Source organism: Piliocolobus tephrosceles, chromosome 10, assembly GCF_002776525.5.
Source record: "Piliocolobus tephrosceles isolate RC106 chromosome 10, ASM277652v3, whole genome shotgun sequence".
NCBI lineage: Eukaryota > Metazoa > Chordata > Mammalia > Primates > Cercopithecidae > Piliocolobus > Piliocolobus tephrosceles.
Window position 1 is genome coordinate 80,425,333 of NC_045443.1, and position 17,464 is coordinate 80,442,796.

The following is a 17,464-nucleotide window of genomic DNA, read 5'->3' on the forward strand; positions in this document are numbered from 1 at the left end:
TTCATTTTTAGTCACTTCAAAAACAGCAAGAGGAATTTTTAAATTAAATAATGAACCAAGTAACAATATTGCCTTAATTAAAAATGAAAATAGATTTTGAGTCTTTGCAAAATGACATTGAGATTACAATTATGTTTAATACTTAAGAACAAACCATCTTTTTTGAAAAATCAATGTTTAGTGTCCCTTTAATGCTCTAAGAAGAGGATCAGCAATTCACGGATATGTAATTAGATTAAGGTTTTTCTAAAGGTTGTTCCAAACTATTTCATTTCTCACTTGTGATTTTTTTATTTCTAAATTCCCTATTATTAAAATGTATCTAATAAATTAATACAATTTAGTCTCCATACCTTTGTGTATTTTACATAAGATACTTTCCAAAGCCTTTTATAATTAAACTTTCTCATAACTAAAATGGAAAGAGGAAATGGTTTTTGCTGAAAAGCAAAGAATTAAGGAAAAATTAAAGCACTAATGTGTTTCTGAAAAGTAATATGCTAAAAAGACAAGCAACAAACTGTTAATGAATAATTTCTGTAAAGGCAAAAAATAGAAGATCAATCTACTTGAGACATGAGAAACTATACAACTACAAAGAAAATAGAACATAAAGAACAAGGGATATGAATAAATACAATTGGTTTTAAAAGTTAGGTAAACATACAATCTCAATGGAAATCAAAGGAATTCAAATATAAATAATGAATTCCCTCAAGCTGCTCTAACACTTACTCTCAGTAATTCTCTCTTGAGAATATATTTTAAGGAAATAAAGTTTTTTTTAATGTTTAAGATTATCAGCAAAGATAGTAGTTGAGCCTTGACTTTGCTGTTTCTTAGAGGTAAAAATGGGAAAGCATGTATCTGAAATACCTGATCGAAGTATCTGAAAAAGGGAGATGGCTAAATGAAGTGGGATTATTTCCATTTGATGAAATTTTATAAATCCTAAATTAAGGTTATGAAGGATACATAATAATGAGACAACTGCCCATGTTAGGTGAAAAACAAATAAAAGTTATACATAGAGTATCAATAAATTCTACAAAATAACTGTCATTAGAAAGCAAAACAAAGTTTTTAAAATATCAGAATGTTTAGAATGGATGTATTAGCTTTTTAGACATGGACCCTTTTGTTTTCCTTTGTTTGGAAGGCTTACTATTTTCTATTTTAAATTTTCTATAATGAGCACGTTACTTTTATGAAGGACAAATACTTTAATAAAACATGAAAGAACAAGCACCTTGTTTTTTGTTTGTTTGTTTTTGAGATAGAGTTTCATTCTTGTTGCACAGGCTGGAGTGTAATGGCACGATCTCAGCTCACTACAAACTTTGCCCCTCAGGTTCAAGCGATTCTCCAGCCTCAGCTTCCTGAGTAGCTGGGATTATAGGCACCTGCTACTATGCCCAGCTAATTTTTGTATTTTTAGTAGAGACGGGGTTTTGCCATGTTTGGCCAGGCTGGTCTTGAACTCCTGACTTCAGGTGATCCACCTGCCTTGGCCTTTAAGAGTACTAGGATTACAGGCATAAGCCACCATACCTGGCCAAGAACAAGCATTTTAATCTATTGTTCGGGTAGATAGCAGTAGAATTATGGTAACCAACTAATTATCCAAAATTACTGAATAGAACTCAACATATAAACTTCTAAGACATAAAAAGCAAGAAAGGAATAAAAGGTAGAGAAAGACCACTTGCATGGAGTCTCCATTAAATATAATATTTCCATTATGAAATCTTCAAATATTATATTTGATGAATATATTATATATTTGACAAATCTATTATATATAATAGATTTGATGAATTCATAATATAATAGTACATTTGCTGAGTACTTTTGTGGCCTGAGAAATTCACATATAGCATCTTGTTTAATTCCCACAGCGAGATGGGGAGGGTACATGACTATGTTTATTTTACAGATGAGGAAAGTGACATCATCAAGCAGTGACTTTGGAGTATATTACCCAAGATTTCAATGCCAGTTAATAGTAGATAAATTCTTTACAGGGCCATTTGTGCTATACTGCAATGTTATCATCTCTTATGTCAACATATATAATTATAAGACCATGCTAAGATGGTATGATGACATTCTGTGGTGATGTCATTTGTCACCCACAAAGTTTGGTTATATCTCTTCCAAAAAACGAGAAAGAAATGAAACTGTGTTGTAACGTATACTATAGAATTGCAAAATTCTTCACAATATTAGGATGATTAAATCAATTCAAGTAATACGGTGTGTCCTTACTCCACAGTTAATGAAAATTTGTAGAAAAGAAAGAGCTTGGCATCATGCTGGGCACATATGTGCTCATTAATGCTAGTGCTGTATTACTGAAGCTCAGTGTTTAACAATTACATTCCTGACCAAGCGCTGAGTACTTTTCTGCATATTTTTGTCAGTTCCTGAGTCCTGTGAAGAAATAACATTACCCCTATTTTACGGATATAGGATTTAAGGTTCCAAGAGTTTAAGTGGCACTTTGAAGGCCCTAGGACTAGTAAGTTGGCAGAGCAAGAATTTGAGCCTCTTCTGACACCCCAGCTTACAATATGTTTATGGTTTTTCTTGTTCTTTCAAAGATATGCTCTTACTAAATGTGAGCCTTGTGAATCCCCAATAGTGACACAGACCCAGAGCCACATTGCTGATATTATGGAGGACTGCTGGTGAAGAGACCCAGGGAGCTCTCGTCGTTGTGTTCTTGAAGGCCCCAGGGAGGAAGGGCAACTTGAGAACCTGAAAGGTGCAAAAGGAAAGGAGCTCATGGAGAAGTTAGTAAAAAGAAAAGGAGGAGGCATGGCACCAGACGTCACCCAACATGGTGTTATTTACACTATCTCACTTGTTCTTCTGGTAACTCAGTGAGATTATACCTATGTGAAAAGTGAAGAAACTGTAACTCAAACCAAAGAATCAAGACAATAACCAGAGTGGCCTTTCCACAGGGTTTCCAACCATGCCCACAGTGGTGCTTCACCTAGGAAGGTTGGTCAGTCAACTTTTTTTCTTTTTTTTTTTTGAGACGGAGTCTCGCTCTGTCGCCCAGGCTGGAGTGCAGTGGCCAGATCTCAGCTCACTGCAAGCTCCGCCTCCCGGGTTCAGGCCATTCTCCTGCCTCTGTCTCCCAAGTAGCTGGGACTTCAGACACCCGCCACCACACCCGGCTAATTTTTTTGCATTTTTAGTAGAGATGGGGTTTCACCGTGTTAGCCAGGATGGTCTCGATCTCTTGACCTCATGATCCGCCTGGCTCGGCCTCCCAAAGTGCTGGGATTACAGGCATGAGCCACCGCACCAGGCCAATCAACTTTTTTTCAATACAAGAATGAATAAAGAAGGGTAGACTGGCCTTTGGTTAGTTTTCAACTTCCCTTTTCTCATCTGTGCCCCCTTTTTTTGTGTATGAAAATAGAATCCACTTTAAAAAAATGTTTATAACTAGGTCATGCTTTGCTAAGGAGATGTACAGTTATGTAAAATTAGCATACTTTCTTTTGAATCTCTCTTTTTATAGGACTTTAGAAGCCACAAAGGCACAATGATAAGAACTTAATTAAGACGTGAATGTAGGGAGTAGACAGTGCAATAGATTTTTAACAGTGACATGAATTTGGAACGAGGCACACCCAGCCCTACTTGCAGATTATCTCCCTGAGCATGATGTAGCCTGTGCTGTACTCTCTGCTCCTCAGTGTCATAATCTAGAGAGGATAACTATGGCCTAAAGTTGTAAGGATTTATTTACAATTTTATAAAGTAACTAGCACATAATAAATGCTCAGTGAATTGTGACAATGGGGATTTATTATTTTAAAATGATAATAAAAATATTCTGGAGAATGATTAAAAATATGAAAAAATTTTTGAATAAGGTGTATAAATAAAGGGACAAATTAAGGGAAGAAGAGATACAGTAAAAACCTAGGATTAAGAAAAAGAGGACTGTATACCTCTTTACATGTAAACAAAAAGATCAGAGAAAGGGAATAATTGCAGGAGGACGGAAGATTATAAATAGCCTTACAAATAAGAGAGTAGACATTGTGCTCAACAGTCTAAACAGTTCTTTAAGGGAAAAATAATGGATCGTTTCCATTATTCCATTATTTCCATAAGTACATGCTCACTTAACTGGGTAAATCACAGGGGCTTTTCTCTGTAGCTACAAATCTCAACATGGCTCATCTTGGAGAACTCTGTAGTGTCTCTGAAGTGTGTGTTGTGTGAAATAAATTGAACATACACACACACGTTGGTGGGGCAGGAAGAGAAACAGTTTTTCCAGTCTTACCTATTTTGACTCGGCAAGCAAATCCACTTTGAGATCTTTGTTTGCAATTTATTCTTCTGCCTTAATTAAAACAGTTATCACAAAGCTTGTGTGCTCTGCTATTAACTATTCTGTGTTTTGCTTGACACATCTTGAAATGAGTATCAGAAAAGCCCATTGAGATGGTGTGCAAGCACAGTGAGAAGATCTGCAGCTCTCCTACGAAAAGGATGTTTGGGCTCTTTGAGCTGTCTCTCTCCATTCTCATTACTGCTCTAACTTAGTCTCAGAGGAATGGGCTCCTTTCTTTAGTTACTCAGAAAATGTATTTGAGTCCTCTTGTCTGTCTTATCTCTTTCCTTAAACTCCCTAGTGTAAAAATGCACCCCATCCTATAAATGGTGCTGCTTACTTCTGGGTCTTTGAGGTTGTATTCCTCATCTAGTTGCATCCTTCTCTTCCTCTTTAGGTGATAAAACCTTGCCGATAGTTTGAAACCCATTGTGAACTTATTTTCTCTTTTGAAGCATACTTGATCCCTGTTGAATCTGTGTATCACTTAAACCTATGATGAAATTGCATTACCTTCTATTCCTTGTCCCTCCCCGCATTCCTTCTCTCTTCCTTGTAGTTTCTCGCCTCCTCCCCGGTCTCCCTTCTTGTTCTTAGCCTGAAGAAATTCCCACACCCTGTCAGACGCTCATCATAACTCCCTCAATGGTTTCCTGGCATTTCATAACCCTTTTGGAAAGAGTCAGGGGAGAAATAAATTCAGTAAAGTACTTCTAACCTTCCTGACCTCCTTTCCAGTTGAGCGCAGGTCCCTGGCCTTCTGTTTCTCTAATCTTCGCACTAGACACCTTCCTTGCCACCTGTCCAAATCAGGACAAATTCTTGGTCTCATGTTCACTTGGGAACAAATCCAGGGCCTCCCAGTCTCACAATAAGCAGCCCAGATTGATCTCTTGGGTATCTTTTCCTTGTTCACCAGGCCACCTGTTTTCTTGGCCGGTAACTGTGGCACATTTATCACATTAGGCCTGTCTCACGAAAACCAGCATTTACTCACTCAGGCTGCCAAGGACATAAAAACACAAAGCAACAAAATGAATAAAGGGAAGGCTAGAGAAATTAGTCTGAGAGTGAAAGCATATTTGAAATGCCATGGTGACTGAGAAAAAGACACTCAGCAAGGCTTCTCTCAGAGAGGCAAAAAAAGAAGAGCCCCCTCCGTATTTTTAATTATCTCAGACAGAATTAGCATGAACAAGCTACCTCTCTTTAGTAGTATCCCCTACCTACAACTAGTCTAACGCCTGACTGCTGCATTATCATCAACCCTCTCTTACCGGAAGTGTTACTACCCTCTTCTAGTAAAACACCCCATAAATGACTTGCCTCAATTCCCTTTTATGCACTCATCCTGTTACCACTAGATGTGACTAAAACCAGTTTGCCCAATTACTTCCATCGTGGCTTTTCCCCATTTCTAATCATCGTAATCTTTGAAAAAGTCCCAGGTACAGATAGTTGCTTCTGGGATGCTGGCAATGTTCTGTTTCCTGAACTGGCTGCTGGTTGAACAAAGCCAAACCAAAATTACCTCCATTCAGAAATAGAAATGATGCATTCAGCCTGTGATACCTCACACCTTTTCCAGTTTATATGAGTTTTGGGGTTAAACTATCTCTGTAATCTCCTCTTTCCTCTAATAAAATGGAACTTCTTCAAGGATAAATATGGTGCTTATCTTTGTATGCCCACTGCAAGTACTACCATATTTTGTGTATAGTAGGCACAATATTAATTTGGGGGGTATATATAACCCATGAAAGAAACTATCTTCTGTTTTCAGATTATTTCCTCTTCTGTCCCAGTCTGTTGAATTTATGTCACAATACAATACCATATAATACATATTAGACAAATTGCATAGTTTGAATTGTTCTGAAATTAAAATATCTTTGAAGGTATGATTGATATCTGAATTTTTTGTGCATGTTCCAAAGGAAATTCAGAGTCCTAATATCAGGGCCACCATGTTGCTCAAGTGCGGAAAGCACCATTCATAGAAACTTCACTGTGAATGGGCACCTTTGGAAAGCGTGCATGGCCATTTGCTGCAGCTCTGCCTAAAATCACTGCAAAATATGGAAATATGAATAGAAACATTTCTGATGACAAATGCTGGATAGCTTGCTCTTGAAGATGAGAGCCACATAGAGATATTATTAATATTAGTTGGTTCAGTCCTTTCATTGAACATGGCATTTCTTAAATCCCCAGAGTGTGTCAGTAAGTAAGAGAGAAGACCACTGGGATATCTGGGGGAAAAACATTGCAGGTGGAGGGCATGGTGAGTGAAAAGATTCTGAACCAGGAGCCATTTTTCCTCTGATGTAATATTACCGGAACAGTAAGAGAGGTTGGGGAAGAACCCATGTTGATCATAGCAATCTGTGTTGGCCAGCGTAAGGGTTCTTAGATCAACTGTAGAACAACAATCCGATTTCCATTTTACCAAGATCACTCAGACTGCCATTTTGAGAATACCCTCTAGAAGTATGGGGACTCTTTAGGAGGTTATTGCTGTCATCCAGGGTGATGTGGTGGCTTGAGACAGAATGGTATCAGTAGAGTTCAGATGATTCTGAACACATTTCTATGATCAAGTGTCATCTTCCAAGGATAATTACTTTAATGCAAATGTCATTTTATAGTTGTTTTATAAAATATATTTTTATTTGATTTTGAACATTTTTAAAGCTACATATGAATGATTTTTTTCTAAAGAGAATTGTATAACACCTATTACAGATTGTTTTAGCTCTTTAGTTGTATTGATCCTCAGTGAATTTTTGTAATATTTTAGAAAAAAATGCCAGTCACGATTAATCTAGGGATTTTATATGTAGAATTTTTACAAAGCAGGATTTGAGCCTATGGCTTAAGGCCAGCTTACATTTTTATGGATTTCTACCATTGCAGGCAGCCTATTAAATCCAGGAATTAATGAAAGATTGGTCTTCACAAGCTTGTCATATTGAAATGTTGGTAAAAATCTACTAAGCACTTTAAATGGTTCAGCGACAGATTTGTCCAGAGAAGAAATGATATTACTCTGATGTTGAAACAGTTCAATACAAAACAATTGCTGTTTCCCTTTTCCCACGTTAGCCCATGAGGAGACTTTTACGCTCTTTGTCTCTAGATCTCTAGAGAATGCTTCCTTATTTTATATCATCTGTTTTGCTCTACTCAAATTACTTTAAAAAATAATTTCTCATCTCATTTTTTTTCCTTTTTGTCTCCCTGTAATTTGTGATAATTAAGGTGATAATAAGCTTGGGTAAGACAAATTACAACCAAAGAAATAAAGTGTAGTAGCAACAGTACACTCATGAGAACAAAATAAATGTTACTTATGCTGTTTGTGCTTTTTTTTATTTGTAATTCTACTCAATTATCAAATACATAGAATGTGTTTGCTGTATATGAAAAAGAAGTGGTTTCTCAGAAATCTATTATTCTATGTGAAGGATAAAACTTTTACCTTTCCTTATTTTTTTATTTTATTTTTATTTATTTATTTTTTGAGATGGAGTCTAGCTCTGTCACCCAGGCTGGAGTGCAATGGCACAATCTTGACTCACTGCAACCTTTGCCTCCCAGGTTCAAGTGATTCTTCTGCCTCAGCCTCCTGAGTAGCTGGGATTACAGGCACGTGCCACCACGCCCAGCTAAGTTTTATATTTTTAGTAGAGACGGTGGTTTCGAGACCAGGCTGGTCTTGAACTTCTGACCTCATGATCCGCCCACCCCAGCCTCCCAAAGTGCTGGGATTACAAGCATGAGTCACCATGCCCGGCCCACCTTTCCTTATTTTAATGACTTTTAGAAAGTAAACTGATATTCAATGAATATGTCTTATACACATCTATCTGTCTATACACATACGTATAAACTAGTTACCTAAGCCCCATGATTAGGGAAGACAGTGCTGTTATAGCTAGTTGCTTATGAATAGGTCTGGAGCGGGCTTTTTCCCACACCCACACACCGGGAGTGTCTGGCAACCATCAGGTGATGGTCAGGCAGTTTTTAACTGTTTCTCTAAAGTAATAATTGTTCACAGCTGGCACGAGGGGAAGCTGGCTCCTGATAGATAGAAAACACCTGAAAGTGGTGATCAACACCTTCCCGATAAGATCTCAGGAGTTGTGCAAGTGGGGAGAAGTAACGCCCATCACCCCGGAAGTATGACAACCTATAAAACCCTAAGTCAAAAGGTCAAGCCGCATACTTGCCTTTCAAGTCACCCACTTAGCCCTCTCCCAAGTGTACTTTCCTTCCTTTTATTACTGTTCTAAAGCTTTTTACTAAACTGGCACTTCTGCTCTAAAACATGCCTCAGTATCTCCTTCTGCCTTATCCCCCTCTGTCGAATTCATTCTTCTGAGAAGGCAAAAACTGAGGTTGTTGTAGACCCATACGGATTTGCCACAATGCCAGATGCAATTGATTACCAACAGAGCTCAGCCTGCTAGCTAATCCCAGATGTCAGTAGAGTCCAGAGTATGGTGAAAAACATTTATTTTGTTTTTCACATACAATACTGATTCGCAAAGTGTGGACACTGAACTGACAGCATCAGCATCACCAGGGAACTTGTTAAAAATGTAAATCTCAGGCGCTATTCCAAACCCACTGAATCTGAAGTTCTGCGGATGGTGCCTTGCTCTCTGTTTTAGTTCAAGCCCTCCAGGTCATTCTGATGTACTCTAAAGCTAGAGACTAATAAAAAAGGTAACCTTGCAGGCCCTGTAGAATCCATCAGTGTAGGTGGACTCCCCAAAGTGCCTGCCTTACTCGAGTTTCTCTTCCTTTAGTCCTGGCTCTACCTTGTAGTATACCTGCACTACCTGAGCCTCATTAGCTGTTCCTATTCACTGGAACTTGGGGCTTGTCTCAGTCTTGATAGGCTTCACAGTAATTTCTTCAGGGAAGAGCACCTGTCTTTCTTGCCATATTTATTACTTCTGCTAGCAGTGATTCAATGCCTGATTGTACGAATAGTTCTGTTCCCAGTAGTAATTAAGATGAGAGGACTGAGATCCACATTCTGCCACATGTGCTATAAGTGGGGTGGCCATATTGGGACAATTCTGGTTTCCACCCTTGCTTCAGCATAATTTATACTCCCTTTTACCATTCTAGGTGCTGTATTTAGTTGGCAAATTATATTACAGTGAACCTAAATCATTAGCAATCCTAACACTGTTGGAAAGTGGCCTAAGAAGGCATCACTAAGAAGGAAATGTTTTGGGCATAAAAATGAAAGCTGTCTTTTTACAATAGGTAGGCAAGACAGAACTGGAGATGGGCTGGGACAAACTTAGAGGCTGGGAGATCTTGGTGGCTGGAAGTTCCAGACAAAGATGGGAAGTAGTAGGTTCCACTATGGGAAGCCCAGTTAATAGTTTGAAGGGGCTAGTGTCTGGTGGAAGTAGTAATAGATAAAGCTGATGGGAGAGGGGTGAGGTGAGGTAAAGCCTTCCAGAAGAGGCAAGGGAAAATTTTCTTATTGTTGCCCCAATAACATATCACTTTAGGTTCTTGGAGTAGTTCTTAGGAAGAAACCTACTATTTGTTTCCCTGTACAAACAGTTCCCTGTACAAAACACAAGTTCTATGTATTCAAAATGTTTATTGCTCTATTTTCCATCAATTCTCAGTTATATTTCAATGTAATGTAGCAGAATAATAATTTACCTTCACCTTTGTTTGAAATATTCAAATTCAGTTTAAAAAATACCAACCAGATGATTCAGATTCCATAATATCCTGTGCCTTTATCACACAGCAGAACACTAATGTGGAACAATTGAGATTTGTGGCCTGTCGAGAACAGAATAGAGGAAAATATCCAGATATCTAACTGATGTGTTGTGATATTGTTTTTCTGAATATTAATATGGTAAATGAATTTTGCAGTTATAAAATGATCATGTGGGAATTTTTTTCTGTCACCATTTACTGTACTAAAAATTATATGTTCCATGTAGTTTTTGGAAATTGTTTACAAAGCACATGTTGCATGGCAAAGCTAATTTAAAGCATAAAGAAATATTAAATGATGAGAAAAAGTTAATTTGATTTTACAAAATTAATGATGTTTCCTTTTTTTGTTGTTGAACAGCAAAGATGCATTTGGCATTGCTAAAGCTTCAAAGGCTTTGCCCTGGACGTTGCTTGTAAAGGGATCCCGTGTTATGGTTATAATTACCTTCACCATATAGATGACTTGTCAATATTCTTCTTTCTTTCCATATGTACAGAATAGATACCATGTTCTTTTTCTTTTTTAACCAGAACTAATCTTCTGTTCTCTCTACAGTCTAATGAATTTCAAGAAAATAACCTTCATTATTCAATTAATTGTTATGTTTTTCTAACTGTTAATATAGATTACATTTCAGAGTTAATAGCTGCCTGTAAAGGAAAAGAACAATTAATAATTTCCTACATTATCCTTTGTTTAAATGCCACATAAATAATGTATTTATTAATGCATTTGCTTAGTTAAATATTATGTTTTGAATAAAAGTAGTAATTAATATTGTATTTTTATTTAAAAAGCAGTCTATAATAACCACAACTATCTGAAGGATGCGGTTAACCTGGCAACCTTTATGAAGCTATATATGAGGAGATAATAATATTTCAGTATGCCACAGATTATCTGATTCTTATTTTACTGACATACAAAAACGCACCATATATTTAAATTTCATTTCATATCTGTATCTGTAGAGTTAGCATATGCAGTTATTTCATAAGTAATGTGTTTCTTATTTATAAATGTAACTTATTTATAATTCTGTTTCCTTAATTTTCTAACCCAAGAATTAATGTTTATTTGTTCTGGGAGATACGAAAGGCACAGAATGTTAGGCGACAAACTAAGAAAGTGATGTGAAACTTTTTGTAGAAATAGCTGAGTGATCTCCAAGTCCTAGTCTTAAAATTTTGTCACTTGCTTTTGAAAAAAACAAAAAGTCTTTATAATCATAGGCTTACCTTTACTCATCGTTGCTTACTAATTGAAATTTAGACATATTTAAATGCAAGCAGTGGCATTTATTTATTTATGAATGAATGAACGAGTGATGAATGAATGAATGAATGACAGGGTCTCACTCTGTCGCCCAGGCTGGTGTGCAGTGGTGCAGTCTTGGCTCATTGCAACCTCTGCCTTCTGGGTTCAAGCAATTCTCCTGCCTCGAACTCCCTATTAGCTGGGACTACAGGTACCCACCACTGCGCCTGGCTAATTTTTGTATTTTTAGTAGAGTCTGGCTTTCACCATGTTGGCCACTCTGGTCTCGAACTACAGACCTCAGGTAATCTACCTGCCTTGGCCTTCCAAAGTGCTGGGATTACAGGCGTGAGCCACCACACCTAGCTGGCTATGGTTTATTATAAATCCTTAAAATAGAGGTATTTCTTTTTTATTTAAGAAATGGTCTTTTGGGTTAGAAGACAATTTGTAATATTCATTAAATAAACAGTAAATAATGAGCTTTTTAGCCACGAGAGAGCATTTAGCATTTTTATTTTTTTGTTTTTATCTTTCCCTTTTATTTTAGGTTCACATACAGATTGCACATGTGTGGTACACATGTGGGATACATGTGCAGGTTTGCTATGTAGGTAAATACATAGGGCTCGGTGGACAGATTATTTCATCACTCTAGTAATAAGTACAGTACCCAAGGGGCAGTTTTTTGATCTCCCCACTCCCAACCTCCTCCCTCAAGTCCTTGTCTCCATTGTTCCTTTTTTTGTGTCCATGTGTACTCAGTGTTTAGCTCCCACTTATAAGTGAGAACATGGTGGTGTTTGTTTTTTTGTTCCTGTGTTAGTTTGCTTCATATTATGGCTTTCAGCTCCAGCCAGGTTACTGCAGAGGACATGATCTCATTCTTTTTTGTGGCTACATAGTATTCCATGGTATGTGTGTACCACATTTTCTTTATCTAGTCTACCATTGATGAGCATTTAGGTTAATTCCAGGTCTTTGCTATTGTGAATACTGTTAACAACAAACATATACATGCATGTGTCTATGGTAGAATGATTTCTATTCTTTTGGGTATCTACACAATAATGAGATTGCTGGGTAAAATGGTAATTCTGTTTTAAGTTCTTTGAGAAATTGGCATACTGCTTTCCACAGAAGCTGAACTAGTTTATATTCCCACCAGTAGTGTATAAGGCTTTCCTTTTCTCTGCAACTTTGCCAACATCTGTTATTTTTTGACTTTTTAATAATAGCCATTCTGACTGGTGTGAGATCGTATCTCATTATGGTTTTGATTTGCATTTCTCTAATGATTAGGGATATTGAGCCTTTTTTCACATGCTTGTTGGCTGTGTATATGTCTTCTTGACATTTTTAAAGTTTCATGTTTCTGTCTGCAGCTCAGAACTTACTAATCATTTTTATAACTATTTTTAGTACTTTTAAATTCTTGAACTTTACACAAACATGAAACCTCAAACAGGAAGAGATAATAATTAGATCACAACTTGAAAAACCTGGCAACTATATAGATGGCTTCAGCATATGTTTGTCATCCTTTAATTTGGTTTTTATTTGAATATCCATATCAGATACGGCTTAGCATTAGTACTGTTACTGTTCAATCTCTCTTTAAAAAGTGGCCTGTTGTCTCTGTCTGTATATTTATGACATTAAAATTAGGCCTAACTTTTGTTTTCTTTACCCTCACAATATGTTTTGGGGATAGCATTATGTAACAATTCTTGAGGTACAGTGGAAAGAGTTCTGTGACTCTGTCTGCAGTAATTCTAACCTTGTAAAGCTAACCTGAAAGTAATCTCACAAATCTGAACTTATTGGAATAAATAATATTTATTCCATAATTATTATTAAATCTAATTGAGTAAATTAATGCTTAACCTACCTTCCTATGTCTATCAGTAATTTAATATTAAACATGAGAAATGCATGTTTGTCAATATGAATATGCCTGTTTGTACATATGCATCAGAGACAGGAGCTGTTTTAAAGTACTAACAGTGGGAATCAGCTCAACTCATATTTGTAATATAGCTTTAAATTTATTCATCTTATATCTTGCTGAATAGTCTATAGATGATTTCTTTTTAAGAAAAAAATGTTTAAGTTAGCAAATAGAAACCTTGAAATGTCCCATAATTAAGCAAAAGGCATATAAATAGTCTCTAAATAATGAGTGTATTATTAAATTTTAGCTTCAAATCACCTTTACCACTGTACTTATTTTTCTTTAATAACAACTTTATTGTTTCATGGGATTTTCGGAGTTGAAGCTCACTGATTTTTATGCTTTTCAGGTCAGTTTCTTCTGGAAGAAGCTCGTCTCATAGAAGCAGCTGAGATGGCAAAAAAAGCAGCTGAACTAGACAGCACAGAGTTTGATGTTGTCTTCAATGCTGCCCACATGCTCAGGTTAGTTCTTGCTACTGTGCCTCAAAGCCTTGACTTTGAGAAGGTAATTAAGTATACGAATTTTAATGTCCTACCACCTTATTCCACATTCTTAATGTGAATCATGCTGCTTAACTATGTAAAAAATTAGAAACATTGTATTCATTATAAGCTATTCATCCTTATCCAGTCCATGGCCCATGGGCCACACGTGACCCAGGACAGCTTTGAATGCATTCCAATGCGAATTCGTAAACTTTCTTAAAACATTATTATGAGGTTTTTTTGCTTTTTCTTTCTTTTTTTTTTTTTTTTTTTTTTTAAGCTCGTCAGCTATTATTAGTGTTACTGTATTTTATGTGTGGCCCCAAGACAATTCTTTTTCTATTGTGGCCCAGGGAAGCCAAAAGATTGGAGTCCCCCGGTCTATATGCACCATGTGTAGGGCATATGAGGTTTTAGGACTTTCTGAAAATTACTGCAACCTCCTTTCCCTTCCCTCTAAAAATTACTACTCATAAAATACAAAAAGAAAACTGCAAAATTGAATATAATACATGTCTAATTAAATGTCTCCAAAGCAAAACATTATGTCAGTAAACTGCATCTCAATATTTGTGTTTTTATGTTAATTGTATTGACTGTGGCATGTGGATACATTTTAATGTTTAATAGTGGATAGGAGTTTCAAATACAAGTATACTTAAGGCCCGTGAAATTCTCAAAATAGCCCTGGAATCAACACTATTGCTTTGTCGTGAAATAATACATTTTTTTAACTTTTAATGCTTCTGTTTTCAGAAGACTATTACAAAGGCTAATTACAATGAGAGCAAAAATACTAAAATATAAGGCCAGATTATCAAATAATAAATAAAATAATAAAAATTATTAAATAATAATAAAATAATAATAAAAAGTATTATTTTTGTGTGTGACTATAAAGAAAGTCAGTGCATCCGTAAATGGTTATTTAGATTATGGGAGGATGTTTTTAACTGTTTTTAATCAAATGATTTATATAGTTGTTTACAAAGCATTATTTGTCATGTTATATACACACATATAACTCCTCCCATATTCTTACTTGAAGACTAGTTCATTAAATCCCCACCTAAATGCTTCATTAAATGACTTCTATACTGTGGTCTCTGCACTTGGCTTCCAGGAATAGATTTGTAATTACATAGATTACTCTTACAAGGGACGAATAATAACAGAAAAGTTGATTCACAATTGGATGGTTTAAAAATGAGAACATTTGTAAAAAGTAGAAGGATTTTTTTTTAGCTTTTGAGATGATTGTAGATTCACCTGTAGTTGTAAAAAAGTAATACAGAGATATTTTAGTTGAATGCCCTCATTCAACATTAATGTTAGCATCCCTAAGGTACTTGTTTTGTGATGAACTCAGGAAAGCTGACACCTACAAAGGGAAATCAGGATTCAATTGACTGTTGGTATATTCATAAAATAAACTGTAACCAATCTGCAAGAACCTTCAATGCAAAGATAATTTTTAAAAGACACCTCAATTTGTGTGATAAGTTTAGGTATTGTTACAGAGATAAGGACTTTTGGTTCCTCATGAATAAAACACTATGCTTTCAGCAACAATAAACAATTTGCAAGAATGGGAAAGCAGGAATACACGCAGGCAAATTCATCTTGATAATAACAGATACTTTTATCAACAAGGCATTTTGCTACATATTAAATCCATGTCTGAAATTCAAGGTCTACCAATAGAAACCCATTATAAGTATATTACAAAAGAAAAAACGTCCTTGTTAAAGACATATGATTTTTTCTTAGTTGTCTTAGTGCTAGAAACCAGTGGAAAATTTTTGTTATATATTGGCAGTGAGGAAATCTTTAGGATTTATTTTCAGAATATCTTCCCCAGCTTTCTCTGGTCTGCATCCCTCATTAAGTTGCAGTCAGTCGGTGCCCTCCTGTATTGACTGCAAGAGTGACCACAGCAGCCTGACTTTCTCCTACTCAACTGGGTGGCAGTCTTCATGAATGTTTTTACTTAGCTTTTCTGTTTTTCACCTCTGTCAAATTCAAGCATTTCTGGAGTGCTTGCTGTCAAGCTGAATATCAGTCTCTTTTCTTAATAGTTGAGAACATTCAGGGCTTTGTTTGCCTAAAGGAGTAAGAAGGGTTATTGGTTTCCCCTTGAATATACTTTTGTCAAAATGGCTAGTTGTCAAAATTTTGCTTATTTAATGTTACATGTAAATTTTCTCCTGGGGGTGATGCCACATATTTCTAAATTAAGTTTGATATTCTTTTCTCAAGAACTCTGTTCTTTTGAGAGATGTTTAGGAGACAAAATTGACAGGGTTTGGTGACCATTTGGGTGTGAGAGAAAGAGTGGGTGTCTCCTGGTTGTGTTTCACTTTGTTAGCTGGATAAGTGGTTTACCCACTATCCCAAATCAGCAATTTAGGGAAAAGTTATAGTTCAAGATAAGGTTTGAACATACTGATTTAACTTCCCTTTTCTTGGCAAATCTCCAATGTAATGACCAAAAGAATCTATAAATGGGGGGAGGGGGAGCAGGAGCTGCTCATTACAAATGTAGCAAAAAGGAAAAAAAATGATCATTCCATCTGAATGAGATGAGATTGGAAGAAGTGAGATCCTCAGGCCAGCCATCAAGGGGCAAATCTTTATCTTATTGGGACCTTGAAGAGGCCTGAAATTTGAGAAATTTCCAGTAGGCCCATTCCAGCTACCAGAAGTGAACAAAGATCTTTCTCTGTAGAATAAGCTAATATAAAGTTTTGAAATATATTACTCAATTTGGCAGTTCAGATAAGAATGACAAGTCAGAGGAATCAAAATAAAGGGCCTCAGTGAAGCAGGTTTACATTAAAAACATAAGAGCCTCATAGAGGGTCTCTAAATTCCTGTCATCAAAGTACTTCACAAGAACACTCTGTGGTGGAAGTAGTATTAATGTCATTTAACAAGTTTGCTTGGCCCTTTATTTTGTTTTATTTATTTATTTATTTATTTATTTATTTATTTATTTATTTAATGATATTATTATTATTATTATTATTATTATTATTATTATTATTATTATTATACTTTAAGTTCTAGGGTACAATAACAAAGACTTGAAACCAACCCAAATGTCCATCAGTGATAGACTGGATTAAGAAAATGTGGCACATATACACCATGGAATACTATGTAGCCATAAAAAAGGATGAGTTCATGTCCTTTGTAGGGACATGGATGAAGCGGGAAACCATCATTCTCAGCAAACTATTGCAAGGTCCTTTGTTTTAGAGAATCACAGTAGTATTGCACTTTCCTGCCTTCCTTGAAGCTGAAGTCCTGCATGCCTCTTATTTGTCATTGAACGTGTGTGAATGTAATGTATGGCACATTTGAGCCAAAGCTCTAAGACTGAGTGCTTTTCCCTTTCTCTGACTTAGAAATTGTGGAAATGTAGATCCCTAAGTGACCAAAGAGAGACAAACCTCCCTCCTCACCTGCGTTGGATAGGTTCAACGAGTGAGAAGTAAACTTTGTTGTCTTAATTCAGTGAGACTTAGAAGGTGTTTATTCCCAAAGTATAACCCAGTTTAGCTGATGCAAAATGTATCTGTGCAAATAAATACGTAAGTAGAAAGTGGAACACTATAATGTTGGGA

General features: G+C 36.1%; 1 protein-coding gene across 1 annotated transcript in view; it reads left to right on the plus strand.

Moving 5' to 3' along the window:
* The window catches only part of TMTC2 (transmembrane O-mannosyltransferase targeting cadherins 2), a 439,771-nt gene that overhangs the window by 340,001 nt on the left and 82,306 nt on the right, over nucleotides 1–17,464 (plus strand). The window contains exon 10 of the mRNA XM_023220977.3: nucleotides 13,697–13,811. Within this exon, the coding sequence (XP_023076745.1) occupies nucleotides 13,697–13,811 (115 nt within the window). The remainder of the gene's footprint in view (nucleotides 1–13,696; nucleotides 13,812–17,464) is intronic.